Here is a 26387-nt window from a genome sequence, read left to right as displayed (position 1 = left end):
ATGGCGGGTTGGCTTTTTAAACTGCCCGCGCCACACCTGCGCAGTCCAGCCCCCACCCTACCACTGAAAACTTTTTCAACCCTTATAAAAGTACCTTATAACAACACTAACCCTAATAAATTACAACCCTATTAAAAACTAAGCCTTATACTTAAAAACCTAATAGAAAGATAAAGGAAAACATCTGCTCCGAAGCGAAGCCTCCGAAGTTTTGTGAACTGTGAGCAGGCACGGGGAGAAGGTACAAACTTCTTACAGGCAGCGGCGGGAAACGAACCCTGGTCGCTGGCACTGTAATGACGTTACGCTGACCACTACACTACCGTGCCTGCTTAAAAAATTCTCTGTCACTCATACTCCTTCCTTAACTCAAGTCACCTACCTTTACTCACCCCTTTACGCCGAAGCCCCTTGAGCCAAAGCCCAGAACACTCTGCTACCTCTCACTCCAATGCCCGCTGGATATGGCGGGTTGGCTTTTTAAACTGCCCGCGCCACACCTGCGCAGTCCAGCCCCCACCCTACCACTGAAAACTTTTTCAACCCTTATAAAAGTACCTTATAACAACACTAACCCTAATAAATTACAACCCTATTAAAAACTAAGCCTTATACTTAAAAACCTAATAGAAAGATAAAGGAAAACATCTGCTCCGAAGCGAAGCCTCCGAAGTTTTGTGAACTGTGAGCAGGCACGGGGAGAAGGTACAAACTTCTTACAGGCAGCGGCGGGAATCGAACCCGGGCCGCTGGCGCTGTAATGGCATTAACAGTCCGGGGGGGGGGAGCAGGAGGAGGAGGACGAGGACGAGGACGACTCCAGATCTCGCGAGATCTGCCGGCAGAGCGGCTGGCGGCTGCAGCCGGCGGACGGAGGGACGGGCGGGCGTCGGCGATGGTTGAGGTACGTCAGGCTATTCCAGTCGGTCCGAACCCTTCGGGCAAACCGGGGATAGTTGCGGGGAGGCGTCTCATCGTGGAAAAAGGTGGATTTATTTTACAAAATAACGAGCTGGAGCCGCTCACTCACTCGGGAAGGGGGGCCCCGATATACGCCGTCGCCTCGACAACGGAGGACGGTGAACTACAACTCCCAGCGGGCGGTGGGCTAGGAGTGGGGCCGGCGCATGCGCGGTGAGCCGGTGACGTGTCGGTGGGGGTCTGTGGAGTGGCCTTCCGGTCGGTAAGGTTTGGTGGTTTTATTTTCCTGCGGGAGCTGCCCGACCCGCTGGGTATTTCCAGCACTTTCTGGCTTTGTTTCGGATTTACAGCATCTGCAGGGTTGTTGAGCCGGTGGGACGGGGGAGGGGGGGACGCGCATGCGCAGTTGTCTGCTGGCCCATTGGCTCTTCATTGGGCAATGGGTTTTGTCACGAACCAGCAACAAAAGAAACACACTGAGCATGATTCAGTGTTAAAAACTATTTTATTAATCACTACTTATGATAATACGTAAAATAAAAGTAAAAATGTTAGTATGTTAGAATTCAAAAATGTTAAACCTCGAACGTTAACCCCAAAACTAAACTCTTCGTGTGTGTGTGTGTGGCAAAGTCCCAAACTCCAAGTTCAGGAATGGTTCTTAAAGTTCAGTTCCGCAAGCCATAAGGTGAAACATGAGCAAGGGTTTCTTCAACAACCACCGTTGTCTGAAGATAAGACGTAGACGTAGAGAAACACAGAGAGAGTAAATACGAAATCCAAATGTTCCACGATGGAACCCAAACGACACTTCAGTGTTTACTCGGTAGTGACTTCCTCGCCCCGAAAAGCATCCGAATCGTGGTCGTCCACACACAAATACCTGTTTCCTTCTACAGGTCAGCAACAAAGTGAACTCCACCGGATTACTTCCAACTTCCAAACATGGGTTTCAGTGGCAAACACAGTTATTGTTTCTCATCCATCGATAGAGAAAACAAGCAGGCTGGTGTCTCTCTCCCTTCTCTCTCTCTCTCCTTCTTCTGACCTCTTCAACAACGTCATTACGTCCTTTATCTTCTATTGACGTAAGCACGCCCCACACACACATACACACACACTCTCTATCTTAAAGGGACTTTCACTGAGTCCGTAACAGTTTCTTCAAGGCAGGCTCCCTGGTGCAATATCAGTACCTCCTTCCAGCAGAGACTTAAATGGAGATCCATATAGTTATAAGAATAACTAAATTGGCACAGTAGTGTCGCGGTTAGTGTAAAGCTTTACGACGCCAGTGACCCGGGTTCGATGCCAGCCACTGTCTGTAAGGAGTCTACGTTCTCCCCGTGCCTGCGTGGGTTTCCTCCAGGTGCTCCAGTTTCCTCCCACATTCCAAAGACGTACGGGTTAGGAAGTTGTGGGCATGCTATGTTGGCGTCGGAAGCGTGGCGACACTTGCGGGTTGTCCCCAGAATATTCTACGCAATAGATGTATTTCACTGTGTGTTTCGATGTACATGTGACTGATAAAGATATCTTATTGGGCCACATGTATTTTTTTTCTAATTGGAATTAGTTTATTCCAATTACTTGTACTGAAGTACAGTGAAAAAACTTGTCTTGGTACCGTTCATACAGATCAACTCATTACACAGTGCATTGAGGTAGTACAGGGTAAAACAATACCTCATCAGTGGTGGGTAAATTTTTGGAAGGGACAGGATATATAAGTATTTGGATAGACAGGGCTTGATTAGATAGTCAACATGGCTTTTTGTGTGGTAGGTCATGTCTAACCAATCTTTCAGAGTTCTTCGAGGAGGTTACCAAGAAGGTCGATGAGGGAAAGGCAGTGAATGGTGTCTACATGGAACTTAGCAAGAAATTTGACAAAGTCCGACTGCTCCAGAAGGTTAAGTTGCTGAGCATTCAGGATGAGGTAGCCAATTGGGTTCAACGTTGACTTAGCAGGAGAAGCTAGAGAGTGGTAGTAGATGGTTGTCTCTGTGACTGGAGGCCTGTGACTAGTGGTGTGCCGCAGGGATCGGTGCTGGGTCCATTGTTGTTTATCATCTATATTAATGATTTAGATGATAATATGGTAAACTGGATTAGTAACTTTGTGGATGACACCAAGGTTGGAGGTGTAGTGGACAGTGAGAAAGGCTATCAAAGTTTGCAAAGTGATCTTGACCAGCTAGGAAAATGGGCTGAAAAATGGCTGATGGAATTTAATGCAGACTAGTGTGAGGTGATGCACTTTGGGAGGACAAACCAGGGTAAGTCATATAGTGAATGGTAGGGCTCTGAGGTGTGCAGTAGAACAAAGGGACCTGGGAATATAGATCCATAATTCCTTGAAGGTGGCATCACAGGTAGATAGGGTCGTAAAGAGAGCATTTGGCACTTTGGCCTTCATAAATCAGGGCACTGAGTACAGGAGTTGGGATGTTATGTTGAACTTCTACAAGACTTTGGTGAGGCTGAATTTGGTGTATTGTGTTCTGTTCTGGTCACCTACCTACAGGAAAGATATCAATAAGCTTGAAAGAGTGTAGTGAAAATTTTCAAGGATATTGCTGGGACTTGAGGACCTGAGTTACAGGGAAAGGTTGAATAAGTTAGGACTTTATTCCCTGGAGTGCAGGAGAATGAGGGGAGATCTTATAGAGGTATGAAAAAATTATTGAAGGGTATAGATGGGGTGAATACGAATTTTCCCCTAAGGTTGGGTGAGACAAGAACTAAAGGACATAGGTTTAGGGTGAAAGGTGAAATATTTAAGGGGAATCTGAGGGGAAACTACTTTACTCTGGTGGTGCGAGAGTGGAACGAGCTGCCGGTGGAAGTGGTGGATGCGGGTTCAGTTGTAACATTTAAGAGATGTTTAGATAGGTACGTGGATGGGAGGGGTTTAGAGGGATATGGTCTGGGTGCAGGTAGATGGGACTAGGCAAAAGATCATGTCAGCATGGAATGGATGGGCCAAAGGGCCTGTTTCTGTGCTGCAGTACTCTATGACCAATAGCAGAATGCAGAATAAAGTGCCACAGCTACAGGGGAAGTGCAGTGCAGGTAGACAATAAGGTGCAAGGTCATAACGAGACAGATTGTGAGGTCAAGAGTCCATTTTATCGTACTAGGGAACCATTCAATAGTCTTATAACAGCGAGATAGAAGTTGTCATAGAATGTCATAGAGTCATACAGCATGGAAGCAGGCCCTTCAGCCCAACTTGTCCATGTCGACTGTGTTACCAAGCGAACTAGTCCCATCTGCTTGCAATTGACCCATGGCCCTCTAAACCTCCCCTATCCATGTACATATCTAGATGGCTTTTAAATGTTAATGTGCCCCCCTCAACCACTATTTCTGGCAGCTCATTCCAAATACTCACCACCCTTTGCATGAAGAAGCTGCCCGATGTCCCTTTTAAATCTTTTACCTCTGATCTTAAATCTATGCCCTCTTGTTTTTAAGCACCCCATTCCTGAGAAAAAGACTATGTGCTTTCATGATCTTATATACCTCTATCAGGTCACCCCTCAATCTCCTGTGTTCCAGGGAATAAAGCTGCAGTTATACCAGGACCTCTAGTGGGTGGGTACAACATAAAAGATGTGTTACTTGCCACTCATCAGTCTAGATCTTGTTGCATTAATGCATGGAGTGCTTCATTTGCCTCAATGAGTGTCGCATTGTTTGATTAGCAGCTGGAATTCTGCACCATTGATCAGGGACACGAGTTCGAATCTCACCACAGCAGCTAGAAATTCAACTAATTAAACAAAAAAATCTGGAACTAAACAAGCTAGTCTCAGTGATGATAACCATAAAACTACTGGATTATTCTTTTAAAAAAAAATCACCTGGTTCATTAACACGCATCAGGGAAAGAAATCTGCCATCCTTACCAGAGTCTGGCATATATGTGACTCCACAACCACCAATGTGGCTGTCTCTTCAGTTCAGGGGCAATAAGGGATGGACGAGAAAGCAGCATCCATGTTCTGTGAATGCATAAATCAAAGCAGCCATTGAGCCTAGTGACACATTCTTTTAGCGTAAAGCTATTACAGTGCCAGCGACCCGGGTTCAATTCCGGCCACTGTCTGTAAAGAGTTTGTACATTCTCCCTGTGTCTGCGTGGGTTTCCTCCGAGTGCTTCGGTTTCCTCCCACATTCCAAAGACGTACGGGTTAGGAAGCTGTGGGCATGCTATGTTGGCACCAGAAGTGTGGAGACACTTGCGGGCTGCCCCCAGAACGCTCTACGCAAAGATGCATTTCACTGTGTGTTTGTACATGTGACTGATAAAGATATCTTCTGCCCAATGGAAGAAGAGAGAATGTCCAGACTGGGTGAGTGGGGTCTTTGATTATGCTGGCTGCTTTAGTGAGGAAGCGAGAAATATAGACAGAGTCATGGAGAGGAGGCTGGTTTCCGTGATGTGTTTCTTCTTGTAAAAATTGTGTATAATTTATGTTTTTCTTGTGAATGCTGCTCATATGATGCTATGTGCCTGTGATGCTGCTGCAAGTAAGTTTTTCATTGCGTATGTGTACTTGTGCATATGACAATAAACTCTACTTTGAGTTTGACTAGTTAAGTCTTTCCAGCTCACCTAGCTCCTGCCCATCACCTTTCTTGGCACATCTATCAGCTGCTGGCTTAAGTCTGACCCCAACCCCTTTCTTCATACTGGCAATCTTCCCTTTCCACTCTCAGTCCTGATCCAGGGTCCTTACCCAAAACATTGACGATTCCTAACCCCCACCAACCCCCCCCACCGATGCTGCTCGATCTGCTGAGTTTCCACAGCTGATTGATTGTTATGTCGGATTCCAGCATTTGACGTCTCTTGTGTCTCTAAGTCTTGTTTTCCTGTTGGCATGGTGTCTTCCGCGCTGTCTGGCTTGTCTCTGACTTCCATGCCTGTGACCCTTAAATGTACAATAAAACATACAAAAATAAGAGCAGAAGTGGGTCATCCACCTCCCTGCAATCGCATGTTTTATTATCCATGAGCTTTACCACCCTCTTTCACCTGGTAACACCACCACTTGTGTCATTCAGTCTCCGTCTTATCAAAGACTCTCCCTGTTGTTCTCTCTGTTCCATCCCTTTCTTGGAAACTTAAAACTTGTTTGACTGCTGACTTCCCAGTTTTAATGAAAGTTTATTGACTTGAAGCATTAATCTCTCAACTATTGCCTGGCCTGCTGGGTATTTTCATTTCTAGCACCTGCATTTATTTCAGTTATGAATCAACGTCTGATTGAATGGCAAAATGAGTCCCAGGTGCTCAATGGCCTACTCTTACTCTGATGTTATACATCACTGATCCGGAAGATCCACATTATATTTCTTTGACTTAATTCTCTAATTAGCATCTGGAGTCACTGTGAACATGAATAGGAGCAGCCACGTAGTCTCGTAATCTCGTATCACCATTCAGTCAGGTCATGCCTGTTTTTCTTCCTCAGCTCCACCCCTCACATTTCCCCTGTGTTACATTATTTCCTCTACCAGTCCCAATCTCGAACATATCAACTTTTTGTGTAGAAAATTACAAAGATCTTAAGTTCTCTGAGAAGAGAATTTGAACTTGTTGCAGTCATTGGTGGTTTGCTATTCTGCCAGGTGGCTGGGTTATGAAATGGGTGATCTGCAGACTTTTCTCTTTGAAAATGATTCCTGCTTTCCTTTGATTAGTGACCTAAAGGATGTCCCTTCAACCATGGGCCAAACTGTCTGCATCTGCTCTCGTGGGATAATCACCATTGACAATAAGCGTTATTTCTTTATCCAAAATCTGGATGAAGGGTATGTTATTACCATTTTGTCTCAGCTTTCTGTTTTGATGAGTTGTGCTTCAATGCAATTTGGAATTATTTTAAACATAATTAATTTAGCATATTCACTGTGCTTAAAACTATCCTGATTCAACCAAGGCTGCATTTGCAGTATTTATTCATTGGAGTGTAGGAGACTGAGGGTTGATTTTATTAGAGATGTATAAAATCATGAGGGGCATAGATAGGGTGAATGCACACGGTCTTTTTCCCAGGGTTGGGGAATCAAGGACTAGAAGGCATAGGTTCGGCACAGACTAGAAGGGCCGAATGGCCTGTTTTCTGTGCTGTAGTTTTCTGTGGTTCTATGGAGAGATTTAATAGGAACCTGAGGGGCAATTTTTTTTTATCCAGAGGGTGGTCTGTATATGGAATAAGCTGCCAGAGGAAGTGGTTGAGGTAGGTACATTAACAACATTTTAAAAAAACACTTGGACAGGTACATGGATAGGAAAGGTTTAGAAGGATAGGTGCCAAATGTGGGCAAATGGGACTGGCTTAGATGGGCATCTTGGTTGGCATGGACCAGTTGGGTCAAAAGGCCTGCTCTGTACTCTTGTGACTCTAGTCTTCTTAGTGCCTCGCAGAAAAAAATATTTATTAACCATTACTTGGGTCAAAATCCTAGAAGTCCTTAAGTTAAAAACAGTGTCATTACTTTTACTATGCATTCCTTCAACAAGGAACTGAATCCTGAGCCCTGGACTGGGGTGGGGGGACTTTCTTCTGCAATTAGCTGGAGTCACAAAAAGGCCATTGACCATTACTTTGCCACTGAGCCAATTGTTGATTCAACTTGGCAGTATCCCATGGTTTTGTTAACTTGTTAATCCACCATGTGAGGCTTATCTATGACCTTGTCAATTATGTAGACCACATCAAATGCACAGCCCTCATATTTGAGAATTTAAGAAAAAAGCAAACTTTAAAAACAAAGATTTGGAGAAATAGTGAAGCCAATATTTCTCTTTTCTCCCCACTATTCCTGCTGCTTCAGATGCTGAGTTCTCAATTTCAGCCATGCTATCCAGAGAAAAGAGGGCAGAAGGTCAGACACTTACACACGGGAAGGATGGAAGCTTATGAGGATCATCTCAGAGAGACACTTTCGCAGTTCTTGTTTAGAGAAATAAAGGACTGCAGATGCTAGAATCTAGATGAAAAACACGATGATGCTGGAGGAACTCAGCCGGCCAGGCAGCATCCGTGGAGAAAAGCAGGCGGTCAACGTTCCGAGTCAGGACCCTTCCTCCCAAAACGTTGACTGCCTGCTTTTCTCTACGGATGCTGCTTGGCCTGCTGAGTTCCTCCAGCATCATCATGTTCCATCGTAGTTCTTGTTTATTCATTATGGGATGTAGGCATCTCTGCCAAGGCTAGCATTGACGTGGGTATCTATGTCCTCCTTCAGTGCACGAGATACTGGAGGAACTCAGCGGGACAGGCAGCATCAGGTTGAGACCCGAAATGTCGACTGTCCATTTTCCTCTGGATGCTGTCTGACCTAGAGTTCCACCAGCATTTTATGTGTTGCTCCAGTTTCCAGCATCTACAGTCTCTTGTGTCTCCATCTGTACCCTCCTTGTCTGCTCTGTTGAGGAGGATTTAAAGGCGAAGGTGTTACTTTGAAGTCTTGAAGTTTTGTTGTCCCTTCCTGCTCCAGGGGTTTCAGCTATGTGGACCTGGTGGAGAGTGTACAGACCGGCAAGTTCTATGCCCTGAAACGCATCATTTGCCATGACAAAGAAGACCGGAAGAATGCACTTACCGAGGTGGAGATGCACCAGATGTTTAACCACCCAAACGTCCTGCCTCTGGAAGCGTACAGCATCGTGGACAAAAGTCCAAAATGCGAGACTTGGCTACTTCTGCCTTACATTAAGGTAGGTCCAGCTGTCCACTTAGCAAAGAATTGTAAGTTATATGACTCTGTGCCCCCTGCAAGGAGTTGGGGGAATACTATGTTAGTGCAAGTTTTTGTTAGGCTATTACCGAGTTACCATCAGAATCAGGTTTATTATCACTGACATTTGTTGTGAAATTTGTTGTTTTGCGGCAACAGTACAGTGCAAGACATAAAAATTACTATAAGTTACAAAAATAGATAAATAGTGCAACAGAGGAATCATGGACTGTTCAGAAATCTGATGGCGGAGGGGAAGAAGCTGTTCCTAAAACATTGAATGTGGGTCTTCAGGCTCCTGTACCACCTCCCTGATGGTAGTAACGAGAAGAGGGCATGATGATGGATACCGCCCTCTTGAGGCACCACCTCTTGAAGATGTCCTCGATGGTATCACTTGCTCCATGTACCTCAATTGATAGCATCATCACCTCTGAGTCTGAAGGTTGTGAATTCAAGTCATACTCCAGGAATCTAAGCATTCCTCTAGGATAATGCTTCAGGTGAATGCTGTACCAGTAGAGGTGCCATCTTTTACATAAAGTATGTGATCATATCTCTGTCTTCTCCCTCGAGTGGCGGTAAAAGATCTTACTGTACAATTTGAAGAAAAGCAGGAGAATTATTCCTAGTTTCCTGCATATTGTTTATCCCTTGGTCAACATTACAGGGAGCTTGTTGTGCAAAAATTTGCTGCTTAATTATCACAGTTGACTACACTTCAAAAGTACTTCATTGCCTGTGAAAGGCGCTAGAGAAAAGTGTGTTTGCTGTTTCACGATTTGTCTAGGAATAGGCAAAGACTCATCAGAGCCTTTTCCTGAAAAATATCCAGACACCGGCAGACCAGCTCTGCATTACCAGCCTTTACATATATTTCAGATTTCCAGGATTTTGAGCATTTTTCTCCGATTTTGCCATGGCATTTGTGCAGTGACTGATCTCAAACACTTGGTGGAGCTGTGCTGCTGTCTTTGCACATTATTCTCAACCAGGATTATGATAGAATGTGTCAATAAAAAAAAGAATTAAGAAGTTGAAATACAAATAAGGTTGCAAAATATAAGCATAATTGTGTCCAAATTAATATTGTGAAGATCAAACCCATTGTGTAGAGTTGTATCACCAAGTCTGTTCACTGATCATTGCTTATTGGCTCTGTCCCTCTCCCTGGTAACTCTGACACAGCGCTGGTGTCCTATTTGATTCTGAGATGAACATCCATCAGTTGCTTACTTCTGTCTCTATATCGTCAAAGGTCATCTGCAGCTGAAATCATCATCCATGCTTTTTATTGCCTCTCGTCTTGACCATTTCAAAGCTCTCTGGCCAGCCTTCCTCGGTGCCATAAGGTCATCCCAAAATTCCTGTCTGTATTCTAACTACTCCTGTACTTGCTGTCACACGTTGGCTTCCAGTGAAGCAAATCTTCAACTGTAAAATATTGATTCTTGTTTCTAATTCCTCCAATGGCCATGTAGCCTTTACACTCTCACCTCGGTCTGTATGATCTCCTGCCCCATAATCCTCTTGGGTGCCTGTGCTTCTCCATTTCTGGCCTCTGGTGTATCCCTGTTCCACTGTTGGTGACCTTGCCTACATTTCTTCTCATGTTCATCCACCAGTCATAAATTTTCTATTGGTAAGTACACTGGTAAGCTTGTGTGTTGGCCTTAGAAAGATCCCAGGCTGTGCATGAGCAGTTCTCAAGCAGTTAGCAAACCAAAGAGCATTGCCTTGTCTACTTACTGCCACAGTCCCAGGTCTCATAACACAGCACTCTCCCATTTTACCATGTTGACTCTTGACAGCCCAACTAGTGTACAGTCATGGGTTACATGTTGACAATTTCTCTTCTGTTCCCACAGAAAGCAGCTCAGTCTCCCTAACGCCAGCACTGAGCCCCTGTCAGTGTTGCACTGTCAAGTTGCAATGGCTGCAGCAGCTTCTCTTGTGTAGGGGATCCTGCTGATTACATGTATTGTAATGAGGAAGCTTCAGTGCAAATTTAGGCATGTTTCTGGAACAACGTGATGATGGAGAGGGTGCATTCACTGTTTCCTTTCCCCTTGCCTAACATCAGCTCTTTGCATGCCTGGTGCTATTCCAGCAGGGATATACCAGCTGTTGACGCTAGTGGACTCAAGAGAGCCGGTGATCCTTGGTATTGGTTTACTATTGTCACTTGTACTGAGGTACAGTGAAAAGCTTGTCTTGCATACCAATCGTACAGGTCAATTCATTACGCAGTGCAGTTACATTGAGTTAGTACAGAGTCCATTGATGTAGTACAGGTAAAAACAATAACAGTACTGAGTAAAGTGTCACAGCTACAGAGAAAGTGCAGTGCAATAAGGTGCAAGGTCACAACAAGGTAGATTGTGAGGTCATAGTCCATCACATTGTATAAGGGAACCGTTCAATAGTCTTATCACAGTGGGGTAGAAGCTGTCCTTAAGTCTGGTGGTATGTGCCTTCAGGCTCCTATATCTTCTACCCAGTGGAAGAGGAGAAAAGAGAGAATGTCCCGGGTGGGTGGGGTCTTTGATTATGCTGGCTGCTTCACCAAGACAGCGAGAGGTAAAGACAGAGTCCAAGGAGGGGAGGCTGGTGTCCGTGACGTGCTGAGCTGTGTCCACAACTCTCTGCAGTTTCTTGCGGTCCTGGGCAAAGCAGTTGCCATACCAAGCCATGATACATCCAGATAGGATGCTTTCTATGGTGCATCGGTAAAAGTTGGTGAGACTTGGTGAGACCTTGCCAAGTACCATCCCTAAACCTCTCCACTCTTGACCTAACTGTAAGGTGCACCTTGAAAAGTGCATGTTTTGACCAGCTCTCTTTTTCAGTCATCTTCCAAATATCCCATTGTTGCTCAGTGTCAAATTTAATTTCATGACAGTCATGTAAAGTAATTTGGGATCTGCTGCCTTAAAGGTGTATATAAATGTGTGTTGTTATTGGGTGAATAAATAAAAGTCACAACTTGGACTTGTATCATGTCTCATCATATTAGCAGTGTGCCACAAAGCTCTTCCTGTCCACTGAATTCAATGACTACAGTTAACAACTTGTAGGATGAGTGAAAATGTCTTTTAGTTTTTGTTGGAAACCCGCAGCTCTGTCTGGACTGTGCCAGAACAGGCAGGGAGCACCTCAGGCTAATGTTTTTGCTGTACTCTCTAATGAAAAAAGGAGCTTGCATTGACATTGCACCTTTCACAGCTTCAAGCATTTAAAATTGCTTCACAGCCAATGAAGTACAACTTAAGACAAAGCCACCATTATTAATGTAGGGAAACATGGCAGCAAGTTTTGTATCCAGAAAAGTCTTGCAAACAGCAATTAAATAAATGACCAGGTTTTTGTTTTGAATTGTTCATTGAAATAGTTTCTAAAGATCCTTTGCATCCACCCAGTAGGGTAGATGGGACCCAGGATTAATGCCCTATTTAAAAGAAGGGATCTCCTGACTTTAGAGCATGCCCTAGAATATGTGCTCAAGTTCCTGGTGTGGGGCTTGAATCAATGGCACTCGGACTGTGAGGCAAGAATGTTGCCAAGTGCACCGCCACTAAGAAAGCAGTAGTCAGGCATCTGACCTAGATTGAAAGTTCTGGCATTGTTTTAATCACAGGAAGTAAGTCCATTTCCAACTTTTCCCTTACAGAATGGCTCACTTTGGACAGAGCTTGAGAAACTGAGAGCTGCTAATAACTTCATGTCTGAAGAACAGATACTGAGCATCTTCCTAGGACTCTGCAAGGGACTGAAGGCTATCCATGACAAGGGCTATGCACACAGGTAAATCTTGTCCTTTAACTGTATTTAAAATGATTTAAAGGGGACCTGAGGGGCAACCTTTTCACACAGAGGGTGGTGGGTATGTGGAAAGAGCTGCCAGAAGAAGGGGCAGGTACAATTACAACATCTAATAGACATTGAGACAGTTACATGGATAGGAAAGCTTTGGAGGGATATGGGCCAAACGCAGGCAAATGGGACTAGCTGAGGTAGGCAGCTTGGTTGGCATGAATGAGTTGAGTCGAAGTGCCTGTTTCTGTGCTGTATGACTCTATAACTTGTAAACAGTGAACATCAGGGAGGTGTATGTGAGAGATCCACAACCTATAGGTACCACTGTTGCTTCTGGCTTGCAAGATGATACAATGAAGTAATAAACCTCTCTGGCAGAGGTAAAATATTCAAAGACATTATATTGAAAAGGAGGAGGAAAGGAGTTCTCCCCAGTGCCCTGGCTCATCTTTATCACTCAATCAACCTCAATTTTTAAGAAAATAATTCCATTTCTGTTTGTGGGAGATAGCCGTGTGCAAATTGACTGTCACTTTTTTTTACAATGTAGCATGAAGACATTTCAGAAGTACTTAACAAACTGTAACGTGGAAGATCCTGACATTGCAAAAGGGGGTATAAATGCTTTATCTTTCATTCTTCATGTCATCTCAGGGATGTGAAGCCCACCAATGTTCTCCTAGATGACAATCAGCAACCTGTGCTGATGGACCTGGGATCAATGACAAAGGCAAGGATTGAGGTCAAAGGGTCACGGGAAGCTATGACAATCCAGGTAAAGGGGAGTGTGTTGAAGGCAACTTTTTTTTAATGATTTTAGTTCCTATCAAAGGATAGTTGTTCATTTTGCATTTTATTGTATAGTCCAATCTTAGTAAAAACAAATAGTTAGCAATTATAATCATCTAACATAAGAGGAAACCAGTTGTCCCAGTATGTCTGTTCTGATTCTTTCAAAGAGCTTGCTAATTAGTTCCAACTCTCTGCTGCTTTCCCCCATTCTATTTGAATTTTTTATTTTCTAAGCACTTGCAAGGCTGCAAATCAATGCAGAACAATTTTTAAAAAACTGTGCAAAATTAGTATTGGCTGAGCATGTTACAAGAAAGGTGTGACCACCAAACAGTGGCTGGAGGCGCTGCTGGCCTCCTCTTCCATTGTTAGCAGTGTGCAGGGTCCAAAGCCGACTCTATGGCAAGTCTCTTTGTATATTAAGATAACAAAACATTTCCATCACCTACAGTGGATGAGTAATTGAACCAAAACATCAGGGATATGAACCCAGAAGAGAACTTGGTCGTCTGAGGTATTGTGGATATTAGAGGACTGAAGTTCTAAAGTAGCACATCTTCTGAAAATCTCAGGGCAACTCCGTACTCTGAGCACTAGAAGACCACCACTGAACTTGTAGAATGTGTGTGAAGTTGACAAATCGTTTTCACTTTGAGGATGAAGTGATGCAATTTGATGTGAAGAATATAGAGGCACTGTATTCCTTGGAAAATAAAAATTTAATCTGGATGGAGGTTCAGAGGAATCTAGGTTTAGGGATAGAAATTGCTGAAAGTAGCAACACAGGTTAGCAAGGCCATTAAAAAACAAAGCACAGGTTTCTGAACGATCCATGAACGCTTGCTCAAAATTCCTTTTGTTTTTGCACTATTTATTTATTTTTGTAATTTATAGATTTTTATGTCTTTGCACTGTACGGCTGCTGCAAAACAACAAATTTCATGTCATAGGTCAGTGATGATAAACCTGATTCTGAGGTGGCGCAGGCCATAGGGCCTCTGCCTCATAGCACTAGACACCTGTCTGTGTGGAGTTTGCATGTATTCCCTGTGACCACGTGGGCATCCACTGGGTGCTCTGGTTTCCTCCCACATCCCAAGGATGCATGCTGTAGGTTAATTGGCCAGTGTAGATTGCCCCTAGTGTGTGAGGGAGCTGATGAGAATGTGTGAAGAACAAAAAGTGGGATTGGTGTAGGATTAGTGTAAATGGTTGGTGTGGAGTCAATGGGCCGAAGGGCCTGTTTCCCTGCTGTATAACTCTAGATGTTGTACTAAACTATTACACCATATCAAATACCAATTGTAATTCTGATCTCCATGTCATTGAAAGATAGAGACAACGGGAAGGTGTGGAAAGTACTTTTAAGATGCCAGAACTACGAGTTTTTCTTCCATGGGCAGGCTGGGGGTTTCTGACCTGCAATGGAAAGGGCTTTTGCCTTTAAAGAGGAGAGGACAAAAGCATGATGTGTTAATGGCTTCAAAAGTACAAATGGATTCGACAAGACAGACTTGGGAGGAGTGGAAACATTCCTACATTAGCGAGACCAAAATTAGGGCCATCAACACCAATTTGTGCCATTGACATAAATCCAATGGTAAATCAAGGTTAAACATTCTTTACCTCCAATGTTAAGAACAACAGGCCCCTCTCCCACATTGTGGTGGGTAGCAAAGATGCATATAGGGAGAAAGGAATAGGATATTTGACAGGGCAAGGTAGAGGGTTGGGGCATAAATGCCACATGAGCCTGTTGGATCAAGTACACTGATTTTTTGCTGTATGTGTTATGTAACTTATCACCACGTTGACATTCAATTGTTCTGTTCAGGACTGGGCAGCACAGCGGTGTACCATATCATACCGAGCCCCTGAGCTCTTCACTGTGGAAAGTCACTGCATCATAGATGAGCGCACTGACATATGGGTATGTATAAAAATTGTCAATTCACATTGAACACTTTCAGTTGTAAACATCCAGCTAGAGCCCAGTCACAGCAACACTAACTGTTAGCACAAGCAAGGGTAAGTTTTTACACAGAGAGTGGTGGGTGCGTGGAACGCACTGCCGGCGGAGGTTGTGGGAGCAGATACATTAGGAACGTTTAAGAGACTGTTAGATAGACACAAGAATGATAGAAAAATAGGGGGATATGTGGGAGGGAAGGGTTAGATAGATCTTAGAGCAGGATAAAATGTTGGCACAACATTGTGGGCCGAAAGGCCTGTACTGTGCTGTAGTGTTCGATGTTCTTTGCCAGAGTGATCCAAAACAGACTAATGGGAGTACCAACCAAATGGCTAATGAATGGCATGGGGTCCTAGCCCTATATGAAATGGCTATTTGTAGTGACGTCACTGTTCAGAGATGGCACAGAAATATAATATTCAGACCATCACATTCGAGCCCTTTGCAAGCTCCGATTGACTCCATTTTCATCGTCCTTATAGGGAATGAATTCCAGATCATAAATTGCATTGCACCTTATTTGTCTCCCTACACTGCACTTTCTCAGTAACTGTAAAAAAAAATTTTCTGCATTCTATTACTGCTTTTCCCTTTGTACTACCTTGATAGACCTATGTATGGAATGATCTGTCTGGATGACATGGATTCACTATCTCGGTACATGTGACAATTATAAACAAGTTACCAATTACTCCCCCTACAACATCTTTCGCCCATCACTTTGAATCTGTGTCCCCTGATCCTCAAACCATCTGCTAATGGGAACAACTTCCTTCTATTTAGGCTGTCTAAACCTACAATGATTTTGTACACCTTCATCAAATTTCATCTCAACCTTCTTAAAGGAGAATAACCCCAAGTTCTCATCTAATTTTGCAACTAAAATCTCTGGAATAAAATTTAAAAATGCTAGAAATACTCAGGAGTTTTAAATGGCATTTGGGGAACCTTAGAACCATTTTAGTAAACCTTTTCTGACTCCATTATTTTCCCACCTTTCACCATGTGCTGACCAGAATCGGACACTAATGTTCCAGTTATGGCCAAAGCATTCAAGATAATTTCCCTGTTTTTGTACACAGTGTTTCTAATTACAAAGCCCAGGATCCCTGCCAGGTGTTGACGCGCGCCTCCCTGCCAGATGTTGACATGCGCCAACTAATTGCTCTCTCAACATGTCTAGGAATTTTCAAAGTTGTGTATGTAAATAAATGTTGTTCCCTCTGTTCCTGTATACCTTTACAATTGTACTGTTCAACTTTTATCATTCTTTCTGTGAAAGTTGTTGATCCATAGCTTCATATGTTATGGTATTTCAAGTGAATACCTAAGTAATTTTTAAATGGTGCTTCAATGGTGGTGCATCAGCAGTGAATTCCAAAACCCACCACCCTCTGATTAAATACTTGTCTCTTCCCAATTCTATTGAATATACTGTTCCCAGTTAGAATGGGGGTATTTTGTCTGGAGACTGCACTGCTGTAAGTGCGGGCACACATTATTTGGAAATCTGATTCACTGCATTTTTTTTTGGAGTTTTATCATGAATTTTTGCCATAGTTTCAGTTGCAAGTTCTGTTTACTGCTGTTTATGAGGACTATGATTGAATAGACACTATTGAGTGTCTATTCAATGTTTGATGTGGAGTGGTTACTGTGTGTTCTGATACAAGGACCTCTAGCTTCACTGACTGGCACAGTGGAGTCAGCACACACAGTAATTTCTGAGCTGGAGGAATGCTGAACTCGAAGGCTCACGGTTTCAAATTACGTACACTGATGCATACAATCCACACTCAAGTACAGGTAGCCAAAAATTCCCAAGCCAGGATTTATTTTCGTAAACTTTGAGGAAGGCATTGGGCTAATTTTGGCTCTATCCCCTCCACAGTAGCAAGTATAAGATAGCAGTGGGTTAGGAACTAAATAAAGTCTCTCTCCTTGTGAATGCGTCAGACGCACTCTTGTGATTCTTGAAAATAAGTAGTGTCATCAAAATATGTTTACTAGATTGCTTGGTCCTCACCTTATGATCTAAATGATAATAGTTGCCAAGCTCCTTGCTGTTATTGATTGAGTTGTTGATGATAGCCAAGTATTTTAAATGTGTTGTGATCATTTATTTCCAGTCCCTTGGATGTGTGCTGTATGCTATGATGTTCCTGGAAGGACCGTATGATGGCATCTTCCAGAAAGGAGATTGTGTTGCATTGGCTGTACAGAATCCAATAAGCATTCCGGAAAATTGCAGGTAAAGACAGCTTGGGCAGGTGAAAGGGAGGGAGGTGGGAAAGCTACAATTGTTGCTTCAAATTTTCATGTGAATGGAGAGGGAATTTATTCATCTCAAAGGTTTGGAAGAAACAAATTTTTGAAACTCTGCTTTGAATTGCCCTTCCCTCCCCTTCCCTAATCTAATAATGGTGTATAAAATCATGAGGGGCAAACACAGGGTTAATGCACAGGGTCTTTTTCCCAGGGTTGGGGAATCAAGAACTAGAGGGCATAGGTTTAAGGTGAGAGGGGAAAGATTTAATAGGAATTTGTGGGGCAACTTTTTATGCAAAGGGTGTTATGTATATGGAATATGCTTCCAGAGGAAGTGGTTGAGGCGGGTACAATAACAACTTTTAAAAGACAGTTGGACAGGTACACGGATTGGAAAGGTTTAGAAGGTTATGCGCCAAACGCGGGTAAACTGGGCGTGGACCAGTTGGGCTAAATGGCCTGTTTCCGTGCTGTATGTCTCTGTGAACCCTTATGTACTATCCACCTGTCCTGAAACTTGGATGACTTGGAATAATAGGTATCAGGTTTTATGGCAATTAATTTGTAAGTGATTACCTTTCTGGAAGCTTGGGATATTAAGCATCAGACTTACGGTGTGGAACTGGAGTATCACATCGCCTGGAACAGAGCGAGACAGCAGTCTCTGTGTCCCGGTGCTTCAAAAGCCAGTTGATAATTCAAGTTATTGGAATGATGTTTTTAGTCACCATCTCTGCTATTCCCTGTGTCATCAATTGGATGTCATTTGATAAAATGGGAAAAATATTTGTGGAGTAAAACTTGAATAATAGTGAAGATTCTTTTCCAAACATGGATTGGTGTCTAATGACAGTGTTAATGCCAATGTAAAGCAGAAGCAAAAATATTTAAAAAAAAGGTGAGAATGGACTTCATAGAGTCATCCTATAGAGTCACTTGTGGATTAGTAGGTGGTTCTCCTCTCTGAACCATAAGGTATTGAATTTGTTGAACTCCAGAAACTTGAGTGTGACAATAGGCTTGATGCTGTAGTGTAGTAATGGAGGGTCACAGAGCTACAAGAGGGACCTTTGTTTGGCTGAGAAGTTAAACCACAACACCATTTGCTGCCCAGGTGGATATGAAAGTTCCTACAAACACTGCTTCAAAGAAGAACAGGGGAGAAGCAAAGTGCCTTGACCAGTCTTTATCCAACAGCTAATGACATTTTTAAAACACTAATGTTTTATACTTATTCATTGACAGCATGTGGGCATTGCTGGCAAGCGTGGTGTTCATTGTGCATCCCTTTGTCCTCTGACCCAAGTGGCTTAAAATGCCAAACTGGGAGCAGTTTGAGAGTCAACCAGATTGGCGAGTCTGGATAAGAGCAAGGACTGCAGGTTTTCTTCCCTGAAGACATTAGAGAGCAAAATTTGATGAAAGAATTCATCGGAAGTCTAAAAATAGTGTGTTTCTTTTTTAATTTATGTTAAGGTAAGTCAGTGCAAAGGAGTTTGTCCAGTGCTGTGAATTCATCCTTAAAAAAAAGATAAAACTTGCATATACCTGAGAGAGGTCTTTAATATTTCTTAAAGTGGTCAGAGAGAATTTTGTGTACATCCTGATTATGCTCACTAAGGAGAATATCCAGTGAGCATAATCAGGATGAGAGTGGTTAGAATTAAAGCCTGTGCCTTTCTGTCTCCCTGTCTGAGGGTTAGCTTTACTGGCGGTGGGGGGGGGGGGGGGGGGGGGTGCGGACAACACATAAGGACAGCATGTCCTTCTGTTCCGTGGAGGTGAGATTAGCAGATGCTGGAGAAAGAAGTAGAAGGATATACTGAGTACACATGAGAGGACAGAAGGATGGTGCTGAGCAGCACAAACACAAATTGAGCCACATGGCCTGTTTCTGTGCTGCACATTCTATGTAAAGAGTAGTTTTGTTTTTGCATATTAACATTCAATGAATTGAATTTGCCTCTGAACCTTTTTCCTGTCCAGGTACACACAATCCCTGCAACATCTGCTAACCTCTATGATGGTTGTTAACCTCCAAGAGAGACCAAATATTACCTGGGTGTTGAACCAGACTGAACAACTGCAGCCTGCAGGAGCCGTCCAGGAGACCAAAATGATCTGATCTTGGCAGCTTAAACTGGAGTGGCTCCCTCTGTCCTAGGAGGCACTTTGCATTTATCAATTATCAGACTTTCATTATTTCTACATGGAGAGAAAAACATCGAGCAGCCTACTTTCAGTATTTCTGCCAATTGGGCAGGATCCTGGGTGTTCCCACACCATTTTGCACTCAATATTTTTCAATTTTCAGTGGGACAGAAAGTAAAAGAAATTGCACATCTTTCTTCATTGCAGAAGGAATTGGCTGCTTGTTTTGCTCCATTATTACTACCTGTGCTTTAATTTGAATTAATCATAGCCACCAAATCCTTTGAATGCTATGATTACATGCAAATAATTTGCATACAGCATCTTGCTGGAGAAGTAGTCTCACTGAACATGAGAGACACGATTTGCTGTCAGTTTGGTCACTATTTTGGACGTTGCCTCTCAGCTCATTTCCATCGTCGTTCACCAGGTATTAAGTGTTCACAGCTGGAGTGCACTATTTCCAGCTGTGTATAATAAGGCAAATGAAAAATTGGCCTTGCACTGCCAACTCTACATTGAGTGCAGGCAGGGCACAATTCGTAAAGGTGGACTTTGAGGCTGTTGAACCTGACTTCCAGGTGTGCGACAGAGAACTAACTCAATAATGATTAAGTTTTGGGAGCAAGTGTGGAAATCTCTAAAGTTATCCTTTGCATCATAGCCTTGCAAACTCCACCCGGTCTTACCATGCTCTGCATGGTGGGGTAAGGGTTGGTTATAATTGGGTTGCATGGTTTGTTTGGGATCCTGAGGGTGCTGGCAACCATCTCTATAGTATTTTGTACTGTTTTTCTTTCAATTAAATCAAGTTTTTCCTCTTATCTTTCACCCCTGTGTCCTCCCCCACTTACAAAAAATGACAAGATTCAGAACTTGAAATCATCAGTGATTTTGGTTGCAGAATGGGCAAGTTTGAATCCATCCGGGCTAAGCAAGCTGGTGAGAAGCCCATCACTCATCTCTCCACCCCCAGCCAAACAGTAGATCTGAGCCAAACCAGATGAATATTTTCCTCAATGCTGCCTCACTCTTTCTGGAAATATCACCTCCCACTCTGTACTTTCTGTAGGAGCTTAGTTAAACCCATCTCTGCTATTTTCCAAGTACGTATTCCATGTCTGTTCAAAATGGGCAGCCTTGTCTTTTGGAAGAATCTCAAAATGTCCAATTTGTCAGCTTGCCAGGAAATTGAGTCATTTCCACAAGCAGGAGTGTAAAAACTTTCAATCAAAATCATCTGTTGCAGAAATGTTTCAGTTCCTTGTTGGAACTTGTACGCACATGCGCACCTTAGATAACATATTTCTTCCTTCCCCTGCATTGCACTCCACCCTAAGCAACAATGTATTGAACACCAGAAAATAAGCAGGTGTAGGCCACCTGGCCTGCCATTGAATATGATTGTGGCTGATCTGCCCAAGCCTCAACTCCTTTTTCTGTGTCAGTTTCCACATAACCCTCAATTTGCTGACCCTTCAAAACTGTATCTAGCTCCTCTTTAAATACTTCCAAAGATCTGGCCTCCACAACTCTCCAGTGTAGATAATTCCAGAGATTCACCACCTTCTGCAAGAAATTCCTATGCATCTGTTTTAGATGACAGCCCCCTTATTTTGTAACTATATCCCCCTCGTTTAACTGTCCCATGAGTGAAAACCTCTCAACATCTACCCTGTCATTACACCCTTGGGATCTTCTGCGTTTCAGTCAGATAACTGCTCATTCTTCTAAACTCCAACTTCTTTAGCTGCTTCTGATAGGGTAGCACTTTCTTCCCAGGAATTAGCTCAGTGAATCTCTCTCAGATTTCTTCCGATGTCAGTATATTCATCCTTAAATAAGGGGACCAAAACTGTGTAGGGTGCTTCAGGTATGCCCTCACCAATACCCATGGTAACAATGCATCTCTATTTCTAACCCCTTTGACTCTGCAAAAACAAAACCTGTGCAAATTATTTTAAAGGGGTTAAAGGTGACTTGGTTGATTCCTGAAGTTGCATTTTCATTTTCTAATGTGTAATACTGTACTTTTCTTTCCAACACTTCCTCCTCCACCCCACCCACCAGCTCCTACAATCCCCAATACTACGAACAAAAATACTCTCAGTGCTCACCAGCTAGGTATTTGGTTGTGTTGGGAACTTGCTTTGGTTTTAAATAAGAGAGAAAGCTTGAAATTAAAAATAAAACTCCTGGGGGGAAAAAAACTTTGAATTAATGTGGAAGTCAGGTTAGCATTTCAGACTAGGACCTTTTCATCAGAACTGGAAGTTGTTGAGGGGTCAAAAGCTAAACAGAACAGTCCATAGGGTGGATGTTGACTGTTAACTATTATAAATAGTAAAGTGCAAATCAAGAGAATGGTTTGGGTCTGGTCTCTCTCTTCAAAGAGCAATCTAATGAGTCGCACTCTTGTATATCCCAGCAGTTCTTTTCCTGGAAAAAACCTCCCATTCCCTTTTGAGGACTATCATCCTTTCTACCACCTACCAACAAGTGATTTCACGTTCCAACTATGCATTCATCTAAACAAGTAGTTTTGCCTGGGTGCCTCTGGTTCTTTTGCCAATCACCATTTAAAACTTTGTTAGTCCTTCAGCTGTTGGTAGCGGTTTCTCTGATTTTGCAAAGGAGAGGAGGAATAGGCCCTCTGAGCTTCCACATTCAATTTCATGGTTGAAACCTATTCCCCAAGACCGTTTTGCTGGCCAGTCCTCATAGCCTTTGATTCTTCAGGTGTCCAAAAATTCATCGCTCTCAGCCTTAGATATATTTAATGCATTTACATGGTTTTAAACGCCTCTATCAAAATGTCTTAACCACCTCAGCTTTGAGGAGGCCAATGTTATGAAGACAGAAAATATAAAAGACACTGAAGAGATGGAAATCTGAAGAAAAGAATGCTTGAAGTGCAAAGCATGCCGCTCTGTGCCTGTAGAAAAAGACAAGCAAAAACTGGTGACCAACTGAGGCCCACAAAGTTGGTTAGTCTTTCTCTGTTGTTCATTTGTAGAGGAGGACAAGTTCTTCTTATTTTGTTTAATTGTCACAGAATAACATTCTTTCTGAAGAACTAGTGAATGCGACATAATTGTTGCATTTAGTTACCAGAAGAAACACAAATGCTTGGCTTTTAACATGGGACAGCCAGAGAGACATACAAAATATCATAAACACTGATTCCATATCAGCTTCATAGTGACAGAACATAAAAATGCAACGTACGTTTGAAGAAAGGAAAATTTAGGACTTCATATAAACAGAGACAGAAATAGATGTAACAGTGGAGCTATTGGAAGCTAAAGCCCTGAGATTTGTTGGATGTGGTGATTTGAAACTAGCATTTACTATGTGAGCTTTTCCACAATGTATTGTCATGGAGTAATAAAGAAGGATGTGCTTTGTCTTTGCCATCGCACTTTGAAAAAGCTCTCTAATTACTCCCTGCCCCCATTAAAACCGCTTCTGTTAACTAGGTAAAATGTCACATTACATTAGAAACAGAGAATTTTGTACAGACATCAGCAATGGTGTACCTTGGCATTCTCCTGCCAGAACCTAATATCCCTTGATTCACTTTGTGTCCAGAAATCTATCAATCTTGGAAGTACTTGGTGTCAATTCTTTAGGGTAGAAAATTTTAAACATTTTCAAATCTCTGGATAAAAAAGATGCTGGTGTTAGTGGGAGAGAGTGTAAGCCATTGTAGGGTTTCTTTATCCACTTCAACCTTCTGCTTTTGTATGGCTGAAATCAGACCAAGGAAAATGCAAACTTTTTCAATATTGTATCATGAGTGCAATTATTTATATTTATGCATGTTCTTTCAAAAGTCAAGTGAAATACAACCTAGCAATCATTCTCTATTTATATACTGTTTGTGGGATTTTGCTTTGCACATAATGGGCAACATTTGCCTGCATAATGTAATTCATTGCAAGAAACTCTTGGGATATAGTAAGAAGCAATACAGGGTCTCTCCCTACAGGTGGACCCACTCATTGCCAGGTCAGGTTGTATTTGATCTGATTCCATTGTCATTGCCTTGACGATACTTAAAGTGACTAATTTTTTGGGATATCAATTCTTTGAGAGCGTCATGATAGGATTTTGATGACATTCTGAACTTGTATACTCCCCACAGATGCCTTGTCCTGATTTTCTGTTCTATCCTCGTGTATGCAATTCCAATTATTTGCATGTCTTTAAGATAAAATAGTGTGTAATTGTTTGTTAAATTCTTTCCTGTTTTGACCCCTCCCATGTGTTTTGTGGTTGCGGAAGGCTAGTTTCTGGTGTGTAGATGCCTACTGCATTTATGAAGCATTACTTTCTCCTTGGCTACTGTGTCATTTATGACAAAATTGCAGAGACAGCCAGCACAATGAGCATTTGTGTACTGGCATTATTGTGGATGTTGATGAGTAAAACTTAAACCTCAATTTGAGAAGTGAAAAGTCTGCATGGTTGCTCCGAGCCCTGATGTTTGGATGTAGATTTTGTGTTCACTGAGGCCTCTTCTGTTGGAAATACTGTGTTATTTTTTAAAACCTATTTTAGAATCATACAGCACAGAAATAGGCTCTTCAGCCCACCACATCTGCACTAATCATCAAGCACCTATCCACATGAATTCTTTTTTTTGCATTCCTATCAACTGCACTCCCCTCCCCCCCCGGAAATACCCACAGTTCTGCTCCCCCCTCCCCCCACGAAACTGGGGCCAATTCACGGTAGGCAATCAATCTACCAACCTGGGATGTGGAAAGAAACTGGGCCACACAGACAGCACCGGAGGTCAGGATTGAATCCTGGTCCCTGGTGCTGTGAGGCAGTAGCTTAAATAAATCTTTCATGGGTTTTCACATAATTCTTTGGATTTTTCTACATCTGCGGTTATAAATATCTTGTTCAGATCAATGCCGCAATGACTCTTTACCGAGAATCTCCTCTCACTCTTTAATAATTTTAAAATAAAATTATTTTTCTCATAGCAGGAGCGTAACTTGTAATCCCATCTTGCTCCATGACCCTTTTATATAAACCTCACTCTTGCCTCCTAAGTTATACCAACACAACCACACACAGGGTAAGAGCAGTTAGTTGACAAGGCAGATTTTCCTCTGGTTATGATGTTACAGTTAACATTATCAGGTTCAGCTCTTATGCATTGCACCCTTATGATCTTATTAGTAGCACTGAGCTGCTGGATTTTTTTTCAATCAATCATTACTTCCAAGATTACAGACCAATAATCATTGCCCAACCCTAGTTGCTGTAGAAAACAGGGAGATGGTTTCTGTAAGATCCTCCAGCACATTGCAGATTTTGCTTGTCCCGCCATTGATGATCTTGTCTGCACTTCCCTCTGATTTAAGTTTTGGAGTTACTTGGCTAAATCCCTCTGCCTCTTCACCTCCTTTTACGATACTTCTTGATGGGGTTATGGTACCATGTGGCGGTCAACCAGATTATCATCCTGAGGTCTGGATCATTGATTCGGGTGCAGAAGTTGAAATCTCACCTTGACAGCAGGTATTTAAACTTGAGTAATTAAATCTGGAATTTAATGAAATAGTGAAATCTGTAATTGTGACCATGAAACTGTCAGGAAGGAAGTCTGCCGTCCTTGCCCAGTCTGACCTGTTTGTGACTCCAGACCCTCATGTGCTTGACTGCTGTTTCTTCAATTTAGGGCCAACAATGTGGATTGTCAACAACATCGAGATTCACTTAAAAAAAAGTAAATTAAAGAAAAACTACCTCATAAACCAAACTATTAACCATCTGTCTTGATTTGACTGAGCCACAAAAAAAACTTCTGATTCAATTACACTCCCAGGAAGATTTTTGTGATGTTTTGCAGATCTAAAGCTGCTATATAAATGCAGGCTTTTGTTCTTGAATCAGTTTGTGCAGTTAGATACAGCTGAGTGTTTTGTACCAGTCAGCCACATTAATGTGGGGCTTAAGTCAGATATAAACTCAGATCGTTTAATGACATCTGCTACTTTCCCTAAAGGACACCAGTCTGATTCATCATTGTACTCTAAGCCTTTTTATTCCAAGGTTCTTTTATAATTGATCTCAAATGTTAAGTGAATATGTGGAAACCCTCCCCCTCATTGCACAGACACTGCTACTAATGTGTGTGCTATAGGTGAAGGGGGTTGCTGGTACAGCACCCTGAAGCGATACAATGAGCTGCATTCCCTAGTCCCATCCCAGCCTTGCCAGGGCAGGGAGAGCAGTAGCAGGATATAAATTAGAGGTGCTTTGTACATTGTTTTCCTAAACAGCTGCCAGAAATGAGGTATTGCAGTGGTACTGGCCTTAACTTGTTGATTAAGGAGCATGCTCTGAAAGTCTCTCATGAGCGTCCTCCTGTGAATGGGCCGATTATCTATTCCTGACACTTTGGCACCCCTATGTTGTGTATTTAGTTGAATTATCTGAGTGATTCTCTGCATGCTTGAATCTGGCAATAACAAGGTTGAAGTCTAGTGTCATTGCTGTCTAACTCTCACTTGCGGTATTTCCAACAATTGCATTCCAAAGTGGAAAGTAGCAGCTTGAATGCTTTTAAAGTCTGTTTTAGTCATTTAAAGTTTTATTTGAATCATTATTTAACTCTGTATTTAACAGAGTTATCTGTATTTAACTCTAGAGAAATGAAGAATTAAAAATATGTTGATTTTGCACTTTA

The 26387-nt window shown here is 42.5% G+C and overlaps 1 protein-coding gene across 1 annotated transcript; it reads left to right on the top strand.

The window, feature by feature from the left end:
• The first annotated feature begins 848 nt into the window (after positions 1-848).
• On the top strand, positions 849-26387 carry stk16 (serine/threonine kinase 16). Its single transcript, XM_052014834.1, has 8 exons — positions 849-904; positions 6637-6747; positions 8440-8659; positions 12350-12483; positions 13150-13270; positions 15122-15217; positions 17389-17510; positions 19514-26387. Exons 2-8 carry the CDS (start codon positions 6662-6664, stop codon positions 19650-19652), a joined length of 918 nt encoding a protein of 305 aa, XP_051870794.1. The 5' UTR covers positions 849-904; positions 6637-6661; the 3' UTR covers positions 19653-26387.

Source organism: Pristis pectinata, chromosome 1 (genome assembly GCF_009764475.1).
Source record: "Pristis pectinata isolate sPriPec2 chromosome 1, sPriPec2.1.pri, whole genome shotgun sequence".
Taxonomy (NCBI): Eukaryota; Metazoa; Chordata; class Chondrichthyes; order Rhinopristiformes; family Pristidae; genus Pristis; species Pristis pectinata.
This window is presented reverse-complemented; position numbering and strand designations above follow the sequence as displayed.

What these genes read in the sequence shown, in the direction of transcription:
- stk16 (XM_052014834.1), top strand. Translation starts at nt 6,662, where the DNA reads ATGGGCCAAACTGTCTGCATCTGCTCTCGTGGGATAATCACCATTGAC. An exon ending in ATGAGCGCACTGACATATGG is followed by an intron (nt 15,218 to 17,388) that starts GTATGTATAAAA and finishes ATTTATTTCCAG; the next exon opens with TCCCTTGGATGTGTGCTGTA. An exon ending in AGCATTCCGGAAAATTGCAG is followed by an intron (nt 17,511 to 19,513) that starts GTAAAGACAGCT and finishes TTTCCTGTCCAG; the next exon opens with GTACACACAATCCCTGCAAC.